Source organism: Pholcus phalangioides, unplaced genomic scaffold (genome assembly GCF_987345545.1).
Source record: "Pholcus phalangioides strain wild (caught in Gottingen) unplaced genomic scaffold, Ppha-v1.0 ptg000041l_1, whole genome shotgun sequence".
In the NCBI taxonomy this organism is placed as follows: Eukaryota; Metazoa; Arthropoda; class Arachnida; order Araneae; family Pholcidae; genus Pholcus; species Pholcus phalangioides.
Window position 1 is genome coordinate 175,908 of NW_028301627.1, and position 27,733 is coordinate 203,640.

Below are 27,733 nucleotides of genomic sequence, written 5' to 3' on the forward strand. Positions count from 1 at the left end.
CTCTTAACAAGCACGCTCTGGTCACGTGAAAGAATCTCAGTACATTCTGTACTGAAACACGAGATGATCACGTGACCGGATGCCCCTTCGGAGGGTCCGAAGGGCCATGTGTGTGTGAACATCAGTTCAGCTCCAGCTCTCACACGAGATGCACCAACGTCGTCTTTCTCTCTTAATATATGTAACCTGTAAATAATATCTTCTATATAGCATCATAATTAAAGATAATGTATCTACAACTACGTCTCATTCATATGGAGTCAGATGCAATTGCTCTACCGTCACCACCTTAGCATTAGAATTCAGCAAACACAAGTGTTTCCTTTCATGGATGCTATCAGTGATTGATAATCTTGGGTACATGAACTCTTAAAAGCTTTATATTTAGCTGTATATAGCTTGCTTAAAGTTTTATATTTCCTTTCTTAAGACATATTTCATCGGAGAAAACAATTTAAAAACTTCAAAATACAAAGCTGCTGACAAAAAAAAAAAAAAAACCAGTGTTTACCGCACAGCTGTTAATGGGATACAACCATTATACAGGAATTTCGGCAACCAAGGTCATGCCCCTGGTAAATGATTGCCGATAAATGCTACATAAACAAAGTCACATCTTTGCCAGTTGCTTAAATGCGGTCACCAATGAGACTTTTTGGATCATGTGATATTTCCCTTTTTTTGAGAGACATACAAGATAACCAATATCGCGACTTACTGTGCAATACATGAAAGAAACAAATCTAAATTAAAGAAACATAGAAATGAATCTTTTTTTTTTTCTTTTTAATGGGAGCTAGAAATTTATTTATTTTTAAGTTATTGATCTGCCTGTCTTTCCTTCAAAAAATACTTGATTAAATACTCGCGTTGACTCTGCTTGTGGCAACGCGAGGGAGGTGTTGACACATGATTGCTCTCCGCGTAATATCCTATTGATTTATTGGTTTTTTTTTTCACTAATAATATTTTCATATAATTTATATTTTAAAGGAACTGATAAGTAAAAAAGGTGCTTAATAATTTAAGATAATCAACATGAACTCTGCAAGTGACTGGCCGAAATGCTTTCGTTGTAACGAACCGATTAAAAACGAAGATAAGTTAGCATGTTGTAATTGTGAGGAATGCTTTAATTTTTTCTGCGCCGGATATAGTGAAAAGGGTTTCCGTAGGTTTGCTAAAACACGTAGAGACAACTGGATGTGTTTTAAATGTGTTTCACTTCGACAGAATGCGAACTCATTGACAACTCCTTCGACTCCAGAACCTGAGACGAATGAACAAACTACTGGAAATTTGTCAGAAACAGCAGGTACTTCCAATGTGGCAGCTGATAACAGCCTAGATCTACAATACTGCAATATCAATATCCCGGACTCAGTAAGCAAAATTGTTGGCTCTCTATCACCTGAATCGGCAAAAATTGTTTCGTGTATATCCACAATCATCGAGAATCACGTAAAGTCAGTCACGAGCCTAATGTCGCAGACAATAACAGCACAAACACAAGAATTGGTCTTACTGAGGGAAATGGTGGAGCAACAACAATCTGATCTAATCAAATATCAAGATAAGCAATCATTTTTAGAGACTGAGAACGCCACAATGAGATCACATATCTGATATCTCCAGGTAAACATAGCTGATCTGCAACAATATTCACGACGAACTAACATTGAGATTCTTGGCCTCCCTGAATCAGAGAATGAGGACATACATAGAATCAAATCCACAATTTTAATGAAACTGGATCTTCTTGATTTAGAGCCTGATATCAATACCATCCACCGTGTTCCAATGACAAAAAAAAATAAAATCAAGCCCATTATCGTACAATTCAAATCAAAGGAAAAACGTGATATATTATTTAACGCCACACGCAAACTGAAATTGTGTGCATCACAACTTAATGAACACCTCAGACCCAGCAATGTTTTCTTTAATGAGCATCTTGCACCTTATACGAAACAGGTACTGTATTTTGCTAAAAAATTCAAAACGGAAAATGATTTCAAATTTTGCTGGTCACGAAATGGAAAAATATACTTGAGAAAATTGGAGGACACCGGAGTGTACAAAATCAATCATATTGATGATTTAAATCACATTATTTAGCATGTATGAACTCTCTCTCACTGAAATGTACACTCTGGGGTCTTCCCAATTTTATTTACATTCTATTAAAAAAATAATTTGGAAAATTCATATACAAATTTCTAAAATATACCCAATCGTTTAAAATTATTTGCTAATATATTATATGGGTATTACAGTATCTAACTTAAAATTAATTAAATTACCAATTAAAATTGTACACTTGTGCTACGTTTTTTTGCTTGATAACATTTTAATTTTTACAAGATATACGGAAGACTGGATGTTGTGAAGATATTTATTATTTCAGATGTTTATTTTTTAAGGAAGGAAAAAACTCATCTCTGCCTCTACTGGGAGTCGAACCCGGGTCCCTCGATTGCCGGACGAGTGCTCTGACCACTAAGCTACAGAGGAGATAGAGATTTTCCTTCGCTAGAGCGTATATATGCCGAACGGAACCGTGCAATGGACGGTGAAACCGATCAGCTAATAGCTCATGGATGACGAGCCACCAGAGGGCTATATACACTGCTGGCCACCGTAAATGCAACACCCTGAAAGAAGCATGCAAATAATATGAAATTTACAACATGCATTAGCGGAGGTGAGATATGCAAATGATTAGAATTTCAGCGCAGACGCACATCACGCGCGCCTGTGGCGCCACTTCAAAGCGCTATTTAAGGCTTGGAGATTTCGACGATTTGAAATACGGCAATTGTGTTTTTCTTGTGGTTTTTTCAAAAAAAACGATCAATTATGCCTCGTAGAAAACAGCGATCATCTTTTGATCAAGTATCCGAGTTCGACAGAGGAAGGATAGTGGCCTACCGAGATTGTGGATTATCTTTCAGGGAAATCGGTAGTCGTGTTGGACGAAACCAAACAACTGTAATGCGGATATGTGATCGTTGGATGCAGGAGGGTACGACGGACCGACGTGTTCGATCGCATCCCCCTCAGTGCACCACTTCACGTGATGACAGGCGTATTGTGCGTATGGCAGTGACGGATCGCTCAGCCACATCACGAACCATAGCACAGCACATTCAGTCTGTACCGCATCATCCAGTGTCTGCGCGTACCATTCGACGCCGTTTACAGCAGAGTGGTCTGTCCGCATGACGTCCATTGCTTCGTCTACCCTTGACGCAGAACCACAGACGTCTCCGCCGCCAATGGTGGGATGAAAGAAGGATGTGGACGGCACAATGAAATTGTCTTTACTGACGAGTCACGCTTCTGTCTGCAACACCACGATGGTCGGATTCGAGTCTGGAGACACCGTGGAGAGAGGATGCTGAACAGCTGCGTTATGCACCGCCACACTGGTCCTGCACCGGGTATTATGGTATGGGGCGGTATTGGATATCACTCTCGCACTCCTCTAGTACGCATTGCCGGTACTTCAAAAAGCCAGCGCTACATCTCCGAGGTGTTGCAGCCAGTTGTCCTTCCTTTCCTTCAGGGCTTGCCCACAGCCATATTTCAACAGGATAATGCACGACCACACGTGGCACGTATTGTTCAAAGGTTCTTCGTCAATCGCCAGATTGAATTGCTTCCCGGGCCAGCTCGCTCTCCGGATCTTTCGCCGATAGAAAACATGTGGTTCATGGTTGCTCAACGATTGACCCAGATTACATCCCCAGCTGCCACACCAGGTCAACTTTGGCAACGTGTGGAAGCTGCTTGGTCTGCTGTACCCCAAGAACACATCCAAAGTCTCTTTGAATCAATGCCGAGGCGTGTGGCAGCGGTGATCTCCAACAATGGCGGCTACTCTCGCTACTGATTTTGGCAGGAACCACACTTCACAGAAGTCTATAAATTTAATCATTTGATGTTTGGTCAACATGTTATCTACAAAATAAATATTGTTGCGATATCTCTTGTATTTCTTGGTGTTGCAATTTGGGTGGCCAGCAGTGTATATGACATGAATGTCGCTCTCCACTTGTTAATACAAGATATACGGAAGACTGGATGTTGTGAAGATATTTATTATTTCAGATGTTTATTTTTTAAGGAAGGAAAAAACTCATCTCTGCCTCTACCGGGAGTCGAACCCGGGTCCCTCGATTGCCGGACGAGTGGTATTAAGTGGTATGATAAATTTTATATTAACATTGTTCACTTCAAAATTCGTAGCATAAGAGCAAATTTTGACCAACTGATGGTCCTATTGAATGAATCTATGGATTATATTGATATTCTTGTATTGTCTGAGGTTTGGGTTTTTGGGGATGAGGTTGATCACTATAGATTGAAAAATTATAATTTATTTACAAGATGCAGAGATTATAATAGTTCAGGCGGAATTTTCGTTTATACAAAAAAATCCCTTCAGTTTTTCGAACTTGATTCTGTAGTAATGCAAACAGGAGAATTGATAGTTATTCAAGACCCTACATTAATACAAATACAAATACAACGCCACAACAGGCAAAATGCCCAACGAGGTGGCTGATAAAAAGATGCCCATAAAAATATGAACGTCATATGTTTCAAAAATACAGCAACCCCATTAAAAATGCAATTAACACAAATTATAAACAATATATACACATGATAAAATATTATACAATGCCCATAAAGAATACTTATGGTTGTCTTATTCTAAGAATGGATAGCTTCTCGATTTACCCCAACATGTTTATCGTATTTCTTTTTAAACGTGTCAATTGTGTTACAATTTACTACCTCCGGGGGTAAGCTATTCCATTTATTAACAACCCTATTAGAGAAAAATTCCCTGCGACACCATAACCTTGCATTGTCCCTCACCAATCGATACTGGTGTCCCCTTGTAAAAGCAGTTGATTGGCGGTGTACTAAAAGTTCATGGTCCATCCTATCCATCCCATTGAAAATTTTAAACACTTCGATCATATCTCCTCGACACCTGCGTTCATCCAATGTAAACATATTCAAAAAATGAAGTCTCTCTTCATAACTCAAGCCCTGTGTGCCAATAAGGACACGCGTAGCTCTTCTCTGCACCCCTTCAATCAAGTCTATGTCCCTCTGTAGGTATGGTCTCCAAAACCTTACAGCATACTCCAGTCCAGGACGAACTAAGCCTCGAAAAAGAGGAAGAATGACTTTAGGAGAACGCGAAGAGACCTTTTTGAAAATGAGACCAAGCATTCTATTTGCTTTTTTGACAACCGCTGAACAATGTTCAGAAAACCTAAGTCGCTCGTCAATGAGAATTCCCAAATCGGTGACTCTAGTTGCATCCGGAATAGTGACACCATTCAACTCGTAAGATAACCATGGGTTGTTCGAACCAAAATGAGCGACCATGCACTTATCTACGCTAAACGTCATGCCCCATTCATTTGCCCATGCTGCAATCTTGTTTAAGTTGGTCTGGAGCAACTCCCTATCGCTTTCATTCCCGATTACCCCCATTAGCTTCACATCATCTGCGAATTTGCTATAGCAAGTTGCCCCCTATTCCAATCTCGTGTAAACGCTTCAAGAGTTTGCCATGTTGGCCCCAATCGAATGCCTTCTGGAAATCAAGGTAAACAACGTCGACATTTTTGCTCTTACCCAAAGCCTTAGTCATGTAATCATAGAAGCAAAGGAGGTTAGTTACACATGACTTCCCCTTCCTGAACCCATGCTGATTATCCGACAATACATTATTCTCGTCTATCCACTTCACAAACTGCCTTTTGATGATAATTTCCAAAATTTTCGAGAGGGAGCTCGTCAAACTCACTGGACGATAATTAGACACCACTTCTCTACTACCCTTCTTAAATATCGGAACAACGTTAGCCAGTTTCCAAACTCTCGGGACGATACCCTCAGCAACACTACTCCTGTATATCTGTGCGACTGGCCCCAACAATTCATTAGCACCTTCCCTGAGAACCCTGGGATAGATATCATCTGGTCCTGGTGCTTTGCTTGCACATACATTTCTTAGAAGATTTAGGACCTCCACGTCTTCTACTTGAATAACGTTGAGGGTTTTATTACCCCATGCAACACCCGTATATCGAATATCATTATCTCCATTAAAAACCGACGCGAAAAAGTCATTGAAAGCACTACACATGCCTACATTGCTCTCTACCTTAGAGCCTCCTATCGAGAGGGGGCCAACTGTCCCCTTCATTCCATTATTGACGTATCGAAAAAATGATTTTGGGTCAGAGCCAATGTTATCTGCCAACCTAGATTCAACTTCCTTTTTACTATCCCTTATCGCTTTCTTCAACAGTCTTCTTTTATCAGTAAACAATGATAGGTCACCACGTCCACTTTTATACTCTCTGAATGCTCTTTTCTTTTCAAGATAAAGGTTCCGCACGCTATCCGTGAACCATAGAGGGTGTGATGTACAAACACGCTTTTTTCGAACAAAGGGTATGACGTCGTGCAAAACAGAGGACAGCTTCGTACTAAATTCTTCCCATTGACTTACCACCCCTACTGATTCCAACCGGTCTTTGAAAACTTCCGCTAACCTTCTTCTCAAAACATCAAAGTTAGTTCTCCGAAAACAAGGAACCAGTCTTTTGTTATCAACCTTACCCGAGGAAAAGTTACAGTGAAATCTGACGATACGATGATCACTGGAAGAAAACTCTTCCCCCACCGAAACATGTCCAACTAGATCCTCAGAACTAGTAAGAACTAAATCCAAAATAGCAGTACCCCTAGTGGCTTCTGATACATGCTGATACAAAAAATTTTCGAGCACCAACTTAAGAAAGTCTCTTTCATACTGATTTCCAGATGAAAGATTCTCCCAATCAATACCCGGGTAATTGAAATCCCCTAGTATGAGAACCCTCTTTCGCTCACACATGTAGGAAATTTCATCATGCATTTTGGCAATGTAGTTTTGATCCCTATTCGGTGGTAGGATCCACCAATTCAATATAGGCCTGAAGGACATTTGCTCCTCACTTGGGGTCACGTTCTTGGAGCTTCCCGCATTTACCGATAGGTGGCTTCGTTCGGATGGGATCCATCTAAATAAGAGAGGGGTCTGGGAGGTTTACGATAGTCTTAGGTCAGGTTTTTTACTCCCAGACCACGTAGTCGGGAATGCGGGTTAGTTAATGATAATCACAACAGTACTGACTTGAAATTACCCACCTCTGACTTGGATGGCTTCTCGATTGACAACAAACCACCGGGCAAATTAAAATGTGTGTTAATAAATGCCAGGAGCTTGGGTAATAAGAAAGATTTTTTAGAAACTATGATAGTTGTGGAGGCCTTGGATCTTATAGCCATTACAGAATCTTGGGCAAAGGATGGGGATGAATCTTTCTTACACATCTCAGGATACGATACTTTTTTGAGAAATAGATCTGATACGAAAGGGGGTGGAGTGTTGATATACGTGAAATCATGTTTGAAGGCTAGAGAGTGTAACGTGCAGAGAAGTGATATTGAAACCATATGGGTTGAACTTGAGAGCAAAAGACGTCATAATCTTATTGTTGGGGTTTGTACAATCAATTAAAATTTACCATCTTCAGCTTGTACAGGTCACATTCATTCCCGCAAACTCAATGTATTGAAGAACTTGATTCACTTTTTAAAAATATCAAATATAGAGATGTTTTACTAATTGGTGATATAAATATTGACATCCTTAAAACTGATTCTGGTACCCACTCAGATTATCAGGACATGTTATCCAGTCATGGATTTACCCCTTTAATTTTCAAAATAACAAGACCTCTCTCTAACTCCTGTATTGATCATATTTTTATTTTTAACTCATTTAGAATCAAGGAAATTTCTTCATCTATATTTACTACAGATTTGACCGATCATTATCCAATTTCAATTTCATGTAAACTCAAGTTTTTATTGATTAATCCAAGAACTGATGATACTGACAGGAAACGCTTTAAAAAAATTGACTTATCTGGAATCACAACCTATCTTCAACATTATAACTTTGTTTTTACAAATGAAAATCCAGGATTGGTTTTTGATGAATTCATGGTTAAACTTGAAACCATAATTAACAATCATACATCATACTTACAGATCAAACCGAAAAATAAAAAAAATAAACCTTGGATTACCTCTGACATAGTTGACTTAACCAAGATTAAACAAAAACTTCTTTTGAAAACAAAAAAATACCCATTTGACATAATAGTCAAAAATGCTTACAAAAACATATCTCAAAAAACAAATTAGAGCGACAAAAAAAAATTATTACTCTACTTGTTTTTCGAATTACTCAACATCATCCGAACGTTGGAAACTAATTAACAAAATACTTCGATATGATAAGAAAAACTACACTCTGCCTTTGGAAACTAATTTGCATGTACTGACTAATGATTTTAGTAACCATTTCATAAATATTACACAACAAACTCACGAATACGCAAATTTTGAGCAGTATATTCCTCACAGTGACAAATCAATTTTTCTGGCCCCCACAGATCGAACTGAAGTCTACAAAACAGCAAAATCTCTTAAAGACACTGCATCTTGTTATGATACCTTGACTACTAAAATTCTAAAGAGCTTTCCTGAATTCATGTATCAACTACTGGCTGACCTAATTAATAATTGCATTGAAAGGGGTGAATTTCCTGAATCACTCAAATCAGCCATAGTTGTTCCTATTTTTAAAAATGGTAATCAGAATAACCTCAGCAACTATAGGCCCATCTCAATATTGTCACCTACCTCGAAAATAATTGAAACACTTATTAAAACAAGGATTTATTCTTTGTTAAATAACAATAATTTCTTCTTTAATAATCAACATGGTTTCCTACCAAATAGAAATACTGAATCCGCTCTTTTAAACTTTTCTGAATATGTCTACAAGAATATTGACCAATCTAGAAAAACAATAGGTATCTTTCTGGACATAAGAAAAGCATTTGATAGCGTGAATCATGAAATCTTGCTCTCAAAATTGTACTCCTATGGAATTAGAGGAAATACTTTTAATTTTATCCATTCTTATCTCACTAATAGAACTCAAAAAGTTAAATGCAATAATTGTTTAAGTAAGGCCATGAAGATAATCAAAGGAGTCCCACAAGGATCTAATTTAGGACCATTATTATTTATAATTTTTATCAATGATCTATGTAATTTAAATATCAATGGTAAAATCATCATGTTTGCAGATGATACTGTAATTCTTTATTCAGGAGATGCCTACCCAACACTTATCAACAATATAAATACCGATCTGTTAACAGTTCGTAATTGGTTTATTGCTAATGATCTTCATATCAATATTTCCAAAAGTAAATTTATAAATTTTTCCTTACACAATATTCCACATATTGACTATGACATAATTTTCCATGAACCAAATTGTACTAGTAATAATCCATGTGACTGTCAACGTATAGAACAAATATCCTCTATAAAATATCTAGGTATTTATATTGATCAAAATCTAAAATGGATATCTCATTGTAATCATTTAAAATCAAAACTTCGTTTCATTTTATACAAATTCTTCAACCTGAAACCATATGTAAACCGATCTTTCTTGTTAACCTATTATTATTCCATGTTTCATTCACACTTACTTTATGGTCTGCCACTCTGGGGAAGTGATTATGTCACCAATATTGCACCCATTATTTCTTTACAAAAAAAAGTTTAGAATTTTGGCAAGCAATTACATCACTCCAACAAATGAACTTTTTCTTCAATTAAACATCCTTCCTTTAAGACATCTATACTTTTACCGATCCATACTTATAATTAAAAAAAAACAATTCTCTTTACCTCTGAACTCGTCAAGAACATCTAATAGACACGATTTTATTTACTCAATGCCTTTAGTTCATAAAACTATCCTCAAAAAACATTTTAGCTTTCTCATTCCTGAATTTTTTAATAGCCTTCCAAATGATCTCATACAGTCCCCTCATTTTCAATTTTCAGAAAAAACCTCAAAAAACACATACTACAAATTTTCAATATTGAAAATTATTTCTGATTTCATCCACGGAATCTCAATCACTCCATGTTGTGTGTGTATTACTGCCTTTTCACCTCCAGCTGTCGAATTATTCATTAAAATACCCTTGCTGTCAACTCTGCTCTGCCAGTCCAATTCATACATAATCATATGTTGATTTATAGTTGTTTTTTTTATGATCACTAAAGCACCCCCCTGTGACTGTTGCATTATTCATTATTTATATATATTTGTATTTTATGTATTAAATGTGTTTGTGTAATCACATTTCCCCCCACCCTTCCTATTTTGATGTTTTTTTCATGATTTTTTGTTTTCAATCTCAAAAATCAGCGTAGCCGGTCAATTTGTCGCAATCAACTTGTCGCGCTCAACTCGTCGCGCATCAATTTGTCGCAGTGCCAATTCGTCGCGGTACAAATTCGTCGCAGAGCCAATTCGTCGCGATACAAATTCGTCGCGGTACAAATTCGTCGCGGTACAAATTCGTCGCGGTACAAATTCGTCGCAGAGCCAATTCGTCGCGGTACAAATTCGTCGCAGAGCCAATTCGTCGCGGTACAAATTCGTCGCAGTGACAATTTGTCGTGTAACCAATTCGTCGGGACGTCAATTTATCGCAGAGTCAACTCGTCACGCGATCTGTATGTAGGTTTTTTTGTCTCATACGTGAAAAAATAAACATGAAGAAAAGTTTTTTTCCATCAAGAAATGCACACAGTTTACTAAATTTTTTTTTTTGTCATTTCGAAAAAAATCATCGAAATTACATCGAAATTAAAATTACAATTGATATTAATGTTTTATTATTTAATTATTGTAAATGTTAAAAAAATCATTTTTTCTATGATAAAATTTTAAAATTCTGTAAAAAAATGTCGGTGTTTATGATATTCCCCAAATTACAGTACAGCGGAGGCTGTCTTTAAGTGTAAACTTGTATCTGTCCCATGTGGAATCGAGACTCCCACCAACATTAACCACTACAGTATCTCCACAAGAACCTGAAATAATTAATAATTTAATTTAATTAATATTTCATTTTCACCGGATAAGCCACACTTGTCGCTTTCTCTCGAGATTTGCATTACTCGTAGCGAGGGGAGTTGGGGCGCACACCGAGATGATAAATTGCGATCACATACATTTTCAAAATTTAATTTGCACCGGATAAGTTGCTCAAGTTAAAAACTCAAAAAATCCAACCAATAAAGTTCATAGGTTACATTCGAGCAAATGCAACCGATAATCTTATTGGTTGAATTTTTCAAGTTTTATAAAAGGACTTTTAGAACACTTTCATAGTGTAATGCTAGCCTTAGATATATTGTCGGTAAAAAATTCCTCAAAGATGTATTCCCTACATGGCAGATACATATTCAATAGTGAATTAGGGCCATTCAAGTATTGCGTGAGCAGATTTTCAGCCATTTTTGACCCCCTCCCCCTTGTCAGCAAAAATCAGCAAAACACTGACCCCCATCCCCTCCCCCGTCAGCAAAATTTCACCAGAAGCTTAGAATATTTCATATCTTCAAAAAGGGGTGGTTGATGACGTAAGCGACCTTCAACCCCCCCCCCCCCCGCCATCAAAAGTCAACAAATCCGAAACTCCCTCCCCGATCCTGACGTAATACTTGAATGACCCCTTAGGCAAATTGTGCTTTGGGATGGGCATTGATCCTAATTTATCATCTTGGTGTGTTCCCGCAACACCCCTCGCTGCGAGAAATGGAGATCCCGCCAGAAAGCGGGAGTGCGGCTTATACGGTGAAAATTTAATTTTGAAAATTTATTTTATCGTAATTTATCATCTTGGTGTGTTCGCCCAACGCCACTCGCTGTGAGAAATGGAGATCCCGCCAGAAAGCGGGAGTGCGGCTTATACGGTGAAAATTTAATTTTGAAAATTTATTTTATCGTAATTTATCATCTTGGTGTGTTCGCCCAACGCCACTCGCTGCGAGAAATGGAGATCCCGCCAGAAAGCGGGAGTGCGGCTTATACGGTGAAAATTTAATTTTGAAAATTTATTTTATCGTAATTTATCATCTTGGTGTGTTCGCCCAACGCCACTCGCTGTGAGAAATGGAGATCCCGCCAGAAAGCGGGAGTGCGGCTTATACGGTGAAAATTTAATTTTGAAAATTTATTTTATCGTAATTTATCATCTTGGTGTGTTCGCCCAACGCCACTCGCTGCGAGAAATGGAGATCCCGCCAGAAAGCGGGAGTGCGGCTTATACGGTGAAAATTTAATTTTGAAAATTTATTTTATCGTAATTTATCATCTTGGTGTGTTCGCCCAACGCCACTCGCTGTGAGAAATGGAGTTCCCGCCAGAAAGCGGGAGTGCGGCTTATACGGTGAAAATTTAATTTTGAAAATTTATTTTATCGTAATTTATCATCTTGGTGTGTTCGCCCAACGCCCCTCGCTGCGAGAAATGGAGATCCCGCCAGAAAGCGGGAGTGCGGCTTATACGGTGAAAATTTAATTTTGAAAATTTATTTGATCGGCGTACTGACTCTGCGACAAATTTGTACCGCGACGAACTGATTCTGCGACAAATTCGTACCGCGACGAACTGATTCTGCGACAAATTTGTACCGCGACGAACTGACTCTGCGACAAATTTGTACCGCGACGAAATGAGTCTGCGACAAATTTTCACCGCGACGAACTGACTCTGCGACAAATTTGTACCGCGACGAACTGACTCTGCGACAAATTTGTACCGCGACGAGTTTGTAGCACGACGAATTGACGCTGCGACAAATTGATTGCGACGAATTGTCGTGCGACAAGTTGATCGCGACGAATTGACCTAGACCCAAAAATCAGTACATAGTGACTATTTTACACTGTATGATAATTGAAATGTTATTGAATTAACTTCATTGTAACAACCAGTATGGGACCTTGGTGTTTCCTTGGTGGTTTTCACTAATCTAATTTATTGTTATCATTCATCTAACATATTAATAAAAAAATTGAAATTGAAAGCTACGGGATTTCTTCGATGTAACTTTTTTGGCCCACAATTAATACAAAAACATCCTAAACTACATGGATTGACGGAATTGGATAATATAAGACAAAGTGGAGATATTAATTCTCATTTTCCCGCTTGAGAAGATATAAATAAAAACTTGAAATCAATGTTATTGCATGAATATCCACCTCAAAAGTGGGTCTGGCTCATTTTATATTTAATTTTCTAGGCTTCATATCATCTCTGAGCCAGCTCAATATTTCAAAAACCCCACTAAATTTCCGTATTTCTACACTAAAATTGGCAATTTTAACATTGATCTCTAAGAAGATCATCCAGTGTATGTCCCTCAGGAGTGATGCTGATGATGATTATGACGTCTATTCGAAAAGCCTAATAATTTTTTTTTTTTACAGCTGTCCTCTATGGGTGTTTTCCCTAATGTCGATGGCAATCATTGACATTACGACAATGTGAAAGCTTGCATAAAATTCATTTTCTGCCAAAATCCAGAGAGCGGGAGCAAGGATGAAAATTCCGGAGAGTCTCGCCTAAATCAGGAGAGTTGGCAGCTCTGTATGTGGGAAAGAAAAATAGTTGTTCCATTCACCACATGTCCCACTCAACCAAACAGAATTTATATAGGTCACCGTATTTGAAAAATTGACTTTCTCGGATATGCAGTGAAACCTGTCAAAGACGGAAACCTGTCTTAAACGAAATCAAAATATAGTCTGGTCAATGATTAGTGCTTTCATTTGCACCTTTATAAAACAGAAATCTAAAATGGAACATTATTTCAGTCTGTTGATGTTCTGAACAGGTTTCACTGTAGTTATTCGGTTATTGTTATCAGGAACTCTTGAGTCTTGATGTGACCACATTAATCCATTAACTGCCAATATTTTTTTTTGAAATTTTTGGCTGGATAAATTATATATATGCACGAAAAGTTGAAAACGCAAAGCACGTAAAATTCCAAAATCCCCAAATGGGGATCGTGGCAGCTAATGGGTTAAGTCGCATGGACTGTATTGGAATTTCACTTTTTTTACTTGTTTATATGATGGAATCAATATTGTGAAACTTGTCTATTTTATTTGGTGGTTGCATACATGCCACATGCAACACAAATGATGGGAATGTACAAATTTAAAAAATTATGCAAAAGGACAAAGTGTAGCGCATCATATTTTGCAGAATACTTTTTACTTGCAATAGGTTTACAGAAAATTCTCCACCATGGAATTCACAGCTAGGAAAATTCACCAACCACCAATTCATGGATAAAAAATTCACAAAAAACAAACTGACATGAGTCAGTGACCTAGTAAGTCAATGAGAGTCTGTAAACGATACAGTTGTTAGTGAGTGAAAGATAGTGGTTAGTGTTGGTGACTGAGTGAGTGATAGAATAAACAACCTAGTGATTAACTGAGTGAGCTCTAGTAACAGGCAGATGTGGCTCATTCATTCACTCACTCTAATTCATTCACCCATTCATTCCCTTATGTTGAACTGATGTCAGTGAATTTTTTCTGCTATGATTTTTCCATTTGGTGAATTGTTGGTCGGTGAAGTTTCTGTTCACACTTGCAATTTGTCAACAGAAAATTCACCGACCAACAATTCACCAAATGGAAAAATCATAGCTGGGAAAATAATTTACTGACAGCAGTAAAGAATAATCATTCTTTAAAATCTATGAATAGAAGAAATGCCTCTGAATCAATATTTTTCATGTATCATATGTTGATTTTCTAATAATTTTGTACCATGAAAAATTAATAAGATTGATCCATGTAGCCTCCTTCCTCCCAAGGTCTTCATTGGAGCAGAATATTGCTAGAGTTGAATCTTTTCAATAGAAAATCATACACAACGAAGGCATTTTGTGCCAATTAATTTCTGCTTAATTTATTAAAATTTACAGACTCACTAACTGCTTTACAAGAATGAAGTAAAAATTAGATCAGGAATTTTTTTTTAATTTAACCAAAAGTTTAATGTATGATCACGGAAGATGTATAAAGATATAAGATATGGGGGCACGCATACACACTTCGAGCAACACCAATCATATTTTCATTTCTGGTGTCCCTGGATTCAAAAAGAAATAACTACACTTACTGGACTTTCCGAAGGCACTGCCAAAATCAGCAAAAGAACCATTTTCTGTGGACGAATCTGAAAGAGGAAAACGAAACACTGGTGAAGGACATTTACAGTAGCTACCATCACAAATCAAAGAGCCCTGCAACACCACACATTTACAAAAAATGATAAATTGCCTTTAAAAGATTTTATATCAATACACACATGAACACTGATACAGATTGACATAGAAAAACCAAAAACAAAACAGGCTCAATGGAAATTCACGATAAGTCGAACTCAACACGAATATTTGTTCGAGTCAAAGTATCACTTGGCCCAGAACTTTTCCACATTTTAGTGATAGAATTTTCCCTCAACTCAAAGTTTTCTTCGTTTAACTTGAAGTTTTCGAGAATGAGACATTTGAAAAAAATAACATTTAGTAATAGATTTCAGAAGTTAGGAATGAAATTCAGATAACAATAGAATTTAACACTAACAATGGAATTTAGAATTAAGTAATAGAATTCAGAATTAAATAATAGAATTCAGAATTTAGCTGTAGAAATAAACATTTCAAATACAAATACAACGCCACAACAGGCAAAATGCCCAACGAGGTGGCTGATAAAAAGATGCCCATAAAAATATGGATGTCATATATTTCAAAAAAAATCAGCAACCCAATTAAAAATGCAATTAACACAAATTATAAACAATATATACACATAAAATATTATACAATGCCCATAAAGAATACTTATGGTTGTCTTATGGTCACAATAGAATACAGATGATTTATTTGTCTGCTTGCAAAAACTTAATGACTTTCGCACAAAACAAATACAAAAACGAGAAAGACAGTAATAAAAAAAAAAAAATCACTGCATTTTTTGACAAAAAGGAATCTTGTATAGGGTACACTTTATTTACAATTCATTTGTATGAGTATCATGTATGCATCTGTTTTCATAATATTGTATGTACACCTAATTTATTTTCAAATATTTCTCATTCAATAAAGAGATACAATAAAATTTTTTCTTGAATTCCTTCATCCCTAGTACAGTTTGACATGTTTCACTAATACAATATTCATCAATAGTTGTTATTTTAATAAATCTTTTATTCCCTCTCTCTGAAATCTGAATTTCTGATAACTCAAACTAACAATCCAAGTTCCTTGTTGGCCGCTGGGCATTCGACAGATTTGACTGCAATTAGCCATCACATGAAGCTTCTTCACACATTTTATTTGCTAAATTTTCTGTAACGGCTTGAAACCTCAGCACTCTGTAACAATCAGCTTTTAAAAAACTCCTTTTATCACCAGAGAATCTGGAGTTAATTAGAATACACTTCAGTTTGTCTTATTGCGCATTGTTAAATGAAAAGATATCCCAGTCTAAATTAGAAGAATTCACAATTTCATTCGTGTTATCACCACTATTGCAGGACTTGGCAAGTAGCCACAGAGTAAAAAATTGGAATTGGCAATTAAAACTTTCTATAGCTAAATTGAAGTCTGAGAATAACGCACAGTATTCTAAAACTTTGCCAGTGTATCTACTAACATATAAAGACTCCATCTGATAATAGATTACCTACTTTCACAAAAGAAAAATATGTTTGGCACCCAAGAAATTTTGCTACTTCACTAAACACCAACTCTAGCCACATCGCTATATTGCAATTTACTGCCATTAATGCGATTGGGTTGGAAATGAAGGCACTGTCTATTGGTGGTCACCTCAAGTTCGTTAAGGAAAATATCTTATCCATACCCTCCCTTGCGTTCGAACCCAGGACCGTGACAGCAACCTTCAGTGGTAGATGAGCATCTTACCACCGTGCCACTCCGGCATGTAAATTGTCTCTAAGAAATTTTGCTGGCACTTCAAATATTTTTCGATTTGTCAAGCACCAGACTACCTCAAATTCCCTTTAAAGTGTTCTGAAAACCTAATTCAAGCATGTCAAACTTCCAAGATCTCAATCCTCCTCCTTTCTTGACTGTTCAGGTAAACCACGTCCCACTGAAGAATTGTTTGCACTGTGGCTTATGCAAAGGAAAATATAATTGTTGAGTTGCACATCTCAATTGTGAGTTTCACAAATCAATATTTTCACATCTAAGAATTGAACTGAGCAAAAAAAGTGCAATTTTACTATTACAAGAGCATAGGGATGTACCACAAGACATAAATACCCCCCCCCCCCCAGATTTTCTTCCATCTGGAAAGTTTGGTTTCAATTTAAAAAGCAATTTTTAAAGAATTTCACAGTGTTTTACTGAAGATTCCATGGCATCAAAACAAATTTATCACTAGTTCATCAAATGCAAAGCAACCTTGACTACTTCCATCTCCTCAAGCATATGGGGGTATAAGATTGATAGTTTTGAGATAGAGAAAAGCTCGGCTAACCGTAAACCCCATGAATTTAACACATACCAATAAATGTGGTCTTTTGTATCAATCATAATAAAAGGCATTGATGTGACTAGTCAACTGAAGTTGATATACAGCAGATTTAAGCCAGGATCCCTCACTGTATGAAGATTTACTTTAAACTGGCCATGGTTTCCATTCAACCAAAATCTGCAGAATTTTCATTGTTTTCCATCTCATCTTTCAACTTTTACTGCTGTTAGTAATAATCTCTCTTAAAGATTAATGTTAAAAAATAATCTTTGCTCTTAGAAAACGAAATCATTTTAATTATCCAGCATACTCCTCATTCAATGAGTGTCAAGAGATAATTGAATCTACAGCATACAACACGAACGCAACAACATAAGTCGTGAAGATCTAACTTACGAGAGGAGTTTGGAAATGTAGGGCAAGATATATGTTCATTGCTCATAACTATGTTATCCCGAGACAATGGCCATCCATAGAAAGAAGCAAGGATTCGTTCACGTTTCATTGCGGTTTCCAAGTACAATTTTTCTAATAGCCTGTCTATCTCAGCACAACCTCGAAAAGCTGGATGATAAGGACAGACATTGAAAATGATAAGAGCAATAGAATCAACCAACAATCAGGAAAAATAATCTAATTTAACCAGTCATCTGTCTACAGTGGAATACTTCATGCCAATTTTTGGCACAAATTAAAAAACTAATTAATTACTTCAATTATTAAATTTGTTTTTGTTGATGATTTTGAACAAAAGCAAATCACATTATGAAATCAGTTTCAATGTGTGTATTCATGATTAAACTTCAATCAAAAAATACATTTCATTAATTTCAAGCTTACTAAAAATGGAAAAGAAGAAATTAACCAGATGACTGGTAATAAAGAAAAAAAAACCAGTTGAAACTCATTAAAACTATTGTCACTCTTTAGGCCACTTAAAAATTCAAATAAATTTATATAATTTCTAAGTTAACCCATTAACACCTGCACCTTGATTTGCCTTGAATTATATTTCAGTATTGGGATATGTTATATATTGTTGAAATTACACCAATAAAGAATAATCTAAAAGATTTTTTTAAATGCATCAACAGAAATTATGACATTGGACAACAAGTGTCCTCAATTGAAAACAGCAAAAATAAAATGGCATATTTGAAAAAAAAATCTAAATGATTTGAAAAAAAAATCTAAATGATTTGAAAAAAAAATCTAAATGATTTGAAAAAAAAATCTAAATGATCACAAAAGAATCATTTGCCTGAAAATAACAATACAATGTTGATAACATGCAGTGGAAAATGAAAGTACCCACAAGATAAAATACTTCTAACTTCAAGAGGGAAAAAATTCCCTCATTTCTAAACCAGAAATAGCTTTGAAATGTTTTTGATGCCTATCTCTGAGTATGGTTGTCATATACACGGGATAAAATATACAACATCTTGCTGCAAGGCCATATTATTGTACTACAAAACCTAATCCTTGCTGTACTCAAATGAGAACACTAGATGGAAACAGGTTGAAAATAAAATAAGCTTTCATGGGCAGAATTTAGATTTGAACTGATTTTCATAATAACACCACATTTCCCCTTTCCTGATCTTTCAGTTTGGTGGTACATATAAATTCACCCAAAAAAATTTCTGGACATGCCTACGTCCAGAAACATGGGTGAGATTGTAAATCTAATTATAATATTAAAAACAAAAATTCTGTGAAATAGGTGATTTTGGATAAAGATTATGGTGCTAATGCTGAAATGGAGGTTTTGTATTGTAAATAAAACTTGGAATCTCCCACTTATATGTAAAAAAATTCATACGAGAAATTTTTTGAATTAATAAAACTGATGAATTAACTTTAATGATTGGGAACACTGACTGTAAAAAGGAAAACATTAATACAATAAAAACCATGAATATCATAATGTTTCAACACACTATACTCCTGTTTACATGGGAAAAAGGAAAAAGCGTGTTTAAAACCCGCATCAAGAATTTTCACACAAAAAAAACCCTGTTTACATCGACCAACACTAACACCACTTTTCAGATCATGGGTTGGTCGCTTCAATTCACAGTGCAAAGGATTATAGGAAAACAAGGTATTTTCCCCAAGTATCCACCCGCCCCCCCACAAAGGTGGTGTAATTTCTGCTCTCCATTTCTTTCCCTACAAGGAAAAAATCATGTAGTGGGTGCTAGAACTCCCAATGCTACCGCAATATTTCACAGGTAAATGGGACTTGCGGGTTATTTTAATCGGAAGATATATACAGTCAGATCTGCATATAACGAGCTGGCTTGTAACATGTCTGGATTTCATAAGCAAATTGATTGTTACAATGCTAACTGTATAGCAATTGTTAATTATAGCAAGCAGGTTTTTCACCGCAGCTCAGAATTAACAAGGGATTGAAAACCATGAAAAAAGAAACAAACAAAAATGAAATGAGAAGTAAATGCATGAGGGTCATTCCATTTCAAATACAACGCCACAACAGACAAAATGCCCAACGAGGTGGCTGATAAAAAGATGCCCATAAAAATATGGTTGTCCTATATTTCAAAAATACAGCAACCCAATTAAAAACTCAATCAACACAAATTATAAACAATATATACACATGATAAAATATTATACAACGCCCATGAAGAATACCCATGGATACCCATGGCTGTCCCATTCTAAGAATGGATAGCCTCTCGATCCACCCCAACATGTCTATCGTATTTCTTTTTAAACGTGTCAATTGTGTTACAATTCACCACCTCTGGGGGCAAGCCATTCCATCCATTAACAACCCCACCAGAGAAAAACCCCGTCACACCACAGCCCTGCCCCTCACCAATCGACACTGGTGTCCCCATGTAAAAGCAGTCGACTGGCGGTGTACCAAAAGCCCATGGTCCATCCCATTGAAAACCCTGAACACCCCGATCATATCTCCTCGACACCTGCGCTCATCCAATATAAACATATTAAAAAAATGAAGTTTCTCTTCACAACTCAAGCCCTGTGTGCCAATAAGGACACGCGCAGCTCTTCTCCGCACCCCTTCAACTAAGTCTATGTCCCTCTGCAGGTATGGTCTCCAAAACCCCACAGCACACTCCAGTCCAGGATGAACCAAGCCCCGAAAAAGTGGAAAAATGACTCTAGGAGAACGCAAAGAGACCTTTCCGAAAATGAGACCAAGCACTCTATTCACTTTTTCGACCACCGCTGAACAATGCCCAGAAAACCCAAGTTGCTCATCAATGAGAATTCCCAAATCGGCGACCCCAGCTGCATCCGGGATAGTGACACCATTCAACTCGTAAGAGAACCGTGAGTTGTTCGAACCAAAATGAAAAATATTTATTTACAATAACCCCAGAAGGCATGAAATGCACTTATACTGGAAGAAAATAAAATAATTATAGTCAGTACGGGAAGCACTTCGCATACGGAGTCAGGTCAAAATCCCCAATAGTGGAAGCAAATCTTGCGTAGGAGACACATACAAGTTCTGATGGAAGACTGTTCCATATTCTTGCCACATGGCATCTGTATCCGTGGAAAAAGCAATCCCTTCTAGCTGTTGGTATTCTTATTTGGAAGCGATGCCTACATGGGTTAACTCACCTGTCTATGATTTCAAAGAAAGGTTCTCTCGATGGTAGATAAACAATTTGGTGGACTAGTTTGTAGCACATCTTCAGGTCTGCAGCAATTCTACACCATTCCAGTGAGTGTAAACCCAGAAATTGAAGTCTCTGGCAATAAGATAGACCTCTCATGTGCCTGGTATTCATTTAGTAAACAACCTCTGTGGCTTTTCGAGAAGCTGTATGTGCTTGATTTTGTAAGGGCTCCATACTTGCGTACACACAGAAAGCATATGACAACGTATGCGCATTACACTTACGGTATGCCGTACGTAACATATACGAAATTCTATTAGCTTTGCAGACTATGCCATGATAATGATCAGTGAAATCCAGAATGTGGCTCATTGCAATACCTAAATCTATGCATGTATCCAATTGCTGTAACGTTTCATTACCTAGTTGGTAATATTCAGGATCGGTGCGTCTCCCTAAATGTATTGATCCACTTTTTGATGATGAAATAGGTAGCTTATACTGACAACTCCACTGGAAAAGTTGTTGGCATGCAATTCTTAGGCCCCTAGTGTTTTCCACTGGAGAGAATAACTTCACGTCATCAGCGAATTGCAATAGAGAGATGGGTGACACAGCCTGAGTAATATCGTAAGTGTACAAAGTAAATAAAATGAGCGACCATGCACTTATTTACGCTAAACGTCATGCTCCATTCATTTGCCCATGCTGCAATCCTGTTTAAGTTGGTCTGGAGTAACTCCCTATCGCTTTCATTCCCGATCACCCCCATTAGCTCCACATCATCTGCGAATTTGCTAGTTATCCCATGGATACCCTGATCGAGTTTGTCGATAAAAAGTGAAAAAAGTATGGGGCCAAGGACACCTCCCAGAGGAATTCCACTTGTGACGTCTGTCCAACCAGAGAATTCCCCGTTCACCATAACTCGTTGCTACCTATCTCTTAACCACGATTCTATCCAATTCAGCAAGTTGCCCCCCTATTCCAATCTCATGCAAACGCTTCAAGAGTTTGCCATGTTGGACCCGATCGAATGCCTTCTGGAAATCAAGGTAAACAACGTCGACATTTTTGCTCTTACCCAAAGCCTTAGTCACGTAATCATAGAAGCAAAGGAGGTTAGTTACACATGACTTCCCCTTCCTGAACCCATGCTGATTATCCTACAATACATTATTCTCGTCTATCCACTTCACAAACTCTGCCTTTTGATAATAATTTCCAAAATTTTCGAGAGGGAGCTCGTCAAACTCACTGGACGATAATTTACACTGCTTCTCTACTACCCTTCTTAAATATCGGAACAACGTTAACCAGTTTCCAATCTCTCGGGACGATACCCTCAGCAACACTACTCCTGTATATTTGTGCGACTGGCCCCAACAATTCATTAGCACCTTCCCTGAGAACCCTGGGATAAATATCATCTGGTCCTGGTGCTTTGCTTGCACATGCATTTCTTAGAAGATTTAGGACCTCCACGTCTTCTACTTGAATATCGTTGAGGGTTTTATTACCCGTATATCGAATATCATTATCTCCATTAAAAACAGACGCGAAAAAGTCATTGAAAGCACTACACATGCCTACATTGCTCTCTACATTAGAGCCTCCTATCGAGAGGGGGCCAACTGTCCCCTTACATCCATTATTGACGTATCGAAAAAATGATTTTGGGTCAGAGCCAATGTTATCTGCCAACCTAGATTCAACTTCCTTTTTACTATCCCTTATCGCTTTCTTCAACAGTCTTCTTTTATCAGTAAACAATGATAGGTCACCTCGTCCACTTTTATACTCTCTGAATGCTCTTTTCTTTTCAAGATAAAGGTTCCACACGCTATCCGTGAACCATAGAGGGTATGATGTACAGACACGCTTTTTTCGAACAAAGGGTATGACGTCGTGCAAAACAAAGGACAGCTTCGTACTAAATTCTCCCCATTGACTTACTGCCCCTACTGATTCCAACCGGTCTTTGAAAACTTCCGCTAACCTTCTTCTCAAAACATCAAAGTTAGTTCTCCGAAAACAAGGAACCAGTCTTTTGTTATCAACCTTACCCGAGGAAAAGTTACAGTGAAATCTGACGATACGATGATCACTGGAAGAAAACTCTTCCCCCACCGAAACATGTCCAACTAGATCCTCAGAACTAGTAAGAACTAAATCCAAAATAGCAGTACCCCTAGTGGCTTCTGATACATGCTGATACAAAAAATTTTCGAGCACCAACTTAAGAAAGTTTCTTTCATACTGATTTCCAGATGAAAGGTTCTCCCAATCAATACCTGGGTAATTGAAATCCCCTAGTATGAGAACCCTCTTTTGCTTACACTTGTAGGAAATGTCATCATGCAATTTGGCGATGTAGTTTTGATCCCTATTCAGTGGATTGTAACAAACCCCAACAAGAAGTTTATGACGTCTTTTGTTCTCAAGTTCAACCCATATGGTTTCAATATCACTTCTCTGCACGTTACACTCTCTAGCCTTCAAACAAGATTTCACGTATATCAACACTCCACCCCCTTTCCTATCAGATCTATTTCTCAAAAAAGTATCGTATCCTGAGATGTGTAAGAAAGATTCATCCCCATCGTTTGCCCAAGATTCTGTAATGGCTATAAGATCCAAGCCCTCCACAACTATCATAGTTTCTAAAAAATCTTTCTTATTACCCAAGCTCCTGGCATTTATTAACACACATTTTAATTTGCCCGGTGATTTAGTGTCAATCGAGAAGCCATCCAAGTCAGAGGTGGGTAATTCCCCGTCAGTACTGTTGTGATTATCATTAACTAACTTCTTTTCTTTTCAAGATAAAGGTTCCACACGCTATCCGTGAACCATAGAGGGTGTGATGTACAGACACGCTTTTTTTGAACAAAGGGTATGACGTCGTGCAAAACAAAGGACAGCTTCGTACTAAATTCTCCCCATTTACTTACCGCCCCTACTGATTTCCCGACTACGTCACACCCGGCAAAATGCCAAAATGACACCCATAGTCTCAGATTTCAATGATTTTTTTTTATTTCTTGCATTTTATCCTTATTAACCGTGTGAAGTATTATTTGCATATTTCTAAAACTTTGAAAAAAAAACTGTTGAAATTTATCAAAAACTGATGCAGATGACTTTTCCGAGGCTCAATTTTTAAGCTTCATTGTTTGAGAAAATAAATCATAACTTTTTCAATTCTCAATATATTCAAGTGAAAATTCCACTAAAGTGTTCACAAAAACATACAGAATATGAATAAAAATAATTCATACACTTACATTTGAAATTTACGTAAACTTTGTTTTTGTGGAATTTTTTGTTAGAAAAAATACAATTTTTCAAACGTATTTTTAGATCAGAGGCACAGCAGTTACCAAAACAACTTTTATTTTAAATTTCTCCTAAATATATGAAGTAAAATACTGGAGAAAAAAAATAATGGTTTTTTGACCGTTAATATGTTTATTCTGGCTCGCAACACAAAATTCATCGAAATAAGACTGGATCATTCAGATTTCAAATCATTCAACTAGATACTGAAATGCAACCCATCATCCCGGATTTCAATTATTATTTTTTATTTATTGCTTCTACCATGCTTGTTGACCATGCAAAGTTTCATGTACATATGTCAAAAACTTTCTGAGAAAAAAAATGTTTTCTAACATCACGAATGACATCTCTTAGGCTAACCCCATTCAAGCAATATTATTTGTGAAAATATATCATAACTTTGCAGATTTTCAATATATTAAAATGAAATTTCCACTAAAATGCTCACAAAAAAATGTAGATTATGACTAGGAAAGAAAATTTAAACCTTTGCATTAAAAAATTAGATTGCAAAAAAATCGTTGAAATTCAATTTTTGATTCTTTTTATAATAAAAACACAATGGCTCACCTTTGCTTTTTCATTTACAAAAGCTCTCCTGTTTTTCTCACGGCATATTCAGTGACATTGAACTCTTTTTTTTCCTTGTTCCCATTTCTTAAAGCAGGGGCCAGAGTTAAAATTTGCAGTTTTCCCCTTGTTGTGATGGTTAAATTGAGTCTTATTTCTAATTAACTTTATCAAAATAATCATATTTGCTTTCTATTTAATATCTTCATTAAGTGTGCTTTGAGATTCATTTTGTGGTAATTCTTCAAAACCTTAACAAACATTTGATTTTAAAATGTTGCAAGCAGATTCAACTTTTCTTTTGGCATTGTTGGACTTGCACTGTGGAGCTACCCTATGAAGTTTAATTGGTGACTCTTCTATGTTCTGTAGAGATGAATTTATTTCTTCAAGTGCTTTTTGTTTAATAATTGACATTTTTCCAAGTTACTTCTCTACATTACTATCACTGTTCATCTCTTCACAGTATTCAGTTTCTTCACCTAATTTATTGTTGTTTATATTCACTGTCCCTACAGGCATGGCATATTGTTTGCCCTGGAATTGATTTTGTACAACCATTTATTTCATTTATACATGAAAAATACAAGTTTACTATCCTTAAACCTTTTATTTTTTTGTTATGACATTTTAAAGGATTGAAGCATGCTTTCGGATATATTTCATACTTTGAGAAAAAAGCTCTATGATGCTTAAACACACAGTAGATAAATGTTCAGAACTTGTTCCACTCCTCAATATTGATGTCCTATGGGTCCAATTATGTAATGGGTAACAGATTTTACACTTTTGCATAACACTTTTTATGACAGATCAAGTTTTTTTTCCAACACTATAAATTTCAAGTGTCTTTTCTGACATTTTCCTTTATTTCCAAAATGATGATATAAAATATTTAGCTCAAATGGAAATTGTGTTATCATAAGAAAAATTTGCTAACCCTGGAGTAGGCTACTTTATGGAACACATTCTCTGTCTTCAGCAAGATCATAATTGAGACTTGCATTATTTGATGGGGGGGGGGGGGCAGTTTAGTTCTAACACTTTTGTTTTAGTTTTCCAATGAAGCAGCAGCAGTGACTTTATCACCACCTGCTGGGATGATAAAGTCTTATAATTAAATAAGACACCAGCTGCCCTCTGAAGGACAAAGACCAGTGTGTCATAGTTTATATCTTCACAGAAGCTATTTTTTACAATCATCATAACAAGAAACATCACATCTTATATATCACCACCAGGCATTATATACACACATTAGGTTTTCAATTCTACTCTCTTCCATCTGCCTCAGCTACAACAATTAGGTTGTAGCTGATAATTATTTCATTCTTTGTGATTTAATGGCTCATATTCTGGCTTTTTATCAGCAATTTTAAATTATTTCTTGGGAAAAATATATAGAAGCTTGTGTTAAATATTATAATGTAGATTTTTTTTCACACAAGTATAACCATTTCATATTTATCATATACATTAAATATATGTTTATTAAAATATATGCTGTAAAGATCAAAGTAATTTAAAAAAAAAATTTAACACTGTTGTGGTAAAATAACTTCATAATTAATCATGTTAAAAAACTTCAAAAATTAATCTATATATATGATTAATATTATCTGGATTTATCAAATACAAAATAATTCTTTATGCAAAAATAGGACCAGATTGCAAAAGTTTGTCTTTGTTGCATCATAAGAAATATTTATAGATAAATTAAAAGTGAAATTAATTATTTGGAATTTGAACACGTCTAAGAATCTGAACATGAAGGTTTAATTTGAAAAATTATTTTATTCACCCAAAACCTTTTTTTCCCACCAACTCCCATTTGACACATTACATTAACATTTCTAATTATTTCATGAATTCCTTTTAATCCTAGAATTTTAAAATTTATTAATTGTTTTGAATTATTGCATTAACTACTCATTAAACTTAATTTAGTGAATACTGTAATAAATGTATAAGTGTACATGAAAAATAAAATATAAATTTCTTTCTACAAAGATTGAATCATTATATTAAGTCAAAATGTACAAATATAATTAATGTAGTCATATAAGTACAATTGTGTTTTGTTACTCAAATGTATTAACAGTCAAAATAATGTTTACTTTTCTAGTCTTAATATATTAATAGGATTAAACTAAAAAAAATTAAAAATTCATCCAAAAAAAAATGTTTAAAAAATTGTGTTAAAAATAAAAAATAAAAAAAATTTAAATGACTTTTTTCCTCTAAGGTTTACAATTTTTCTATTCATAATCTGCATTTTTTTATGAGCATTTCAGTGTAAATTTCATTTGAATATATTGAAAATCTGCAAAGCTATGATATATTTTCACAAATAATATTGTTTGAATGGGGTTAGCCTAAGAGACGTCATTCGTGAAATTAAAAACTTTGAGAAAAAAAAATGTTTTCTGACATATGTACATGAAACTTTGCATGGTCAACAAGCATGGCAAAAGCAATAAATAAAAAATAATAATTGGAATCCGGGATGATGGGTTGCATTTCAGTATCTAGTTGAATGATTTGAAATCTGAATGATCCAGTCTTATTTCGATGAATTTTGTGTTGCAAACCAGAATAAACATTAACGGTCAAAAAACCATTAT

General features: G+C 36.1%; 1 protein-coding gene across 3 annotated transcripts in view; it reads right to left on the bottom strand.

The window, feature by feature from the left end:
• LOC149065009 (uncharacterized) overlaps positions 1-27,733 on the bottom strand; it is a 95,486-nt gene that overhangs the window by 34,156 nt on the left and 33,597 nt on the right. For all 3 annotated transcript variants that reach the window (XM_089254383.1, XM_089254385.1, XM_089254384.1), the window contains exon 5: positions 15,179-15,235. In XM_089254383.1, the coding sequence (XP_089110509.1) occupies positions 15,179-15,235 (57 nt within the window). The remainder of the gene's footprint in view (positions 1-15,178; positions 15,236-27,733) is intronic.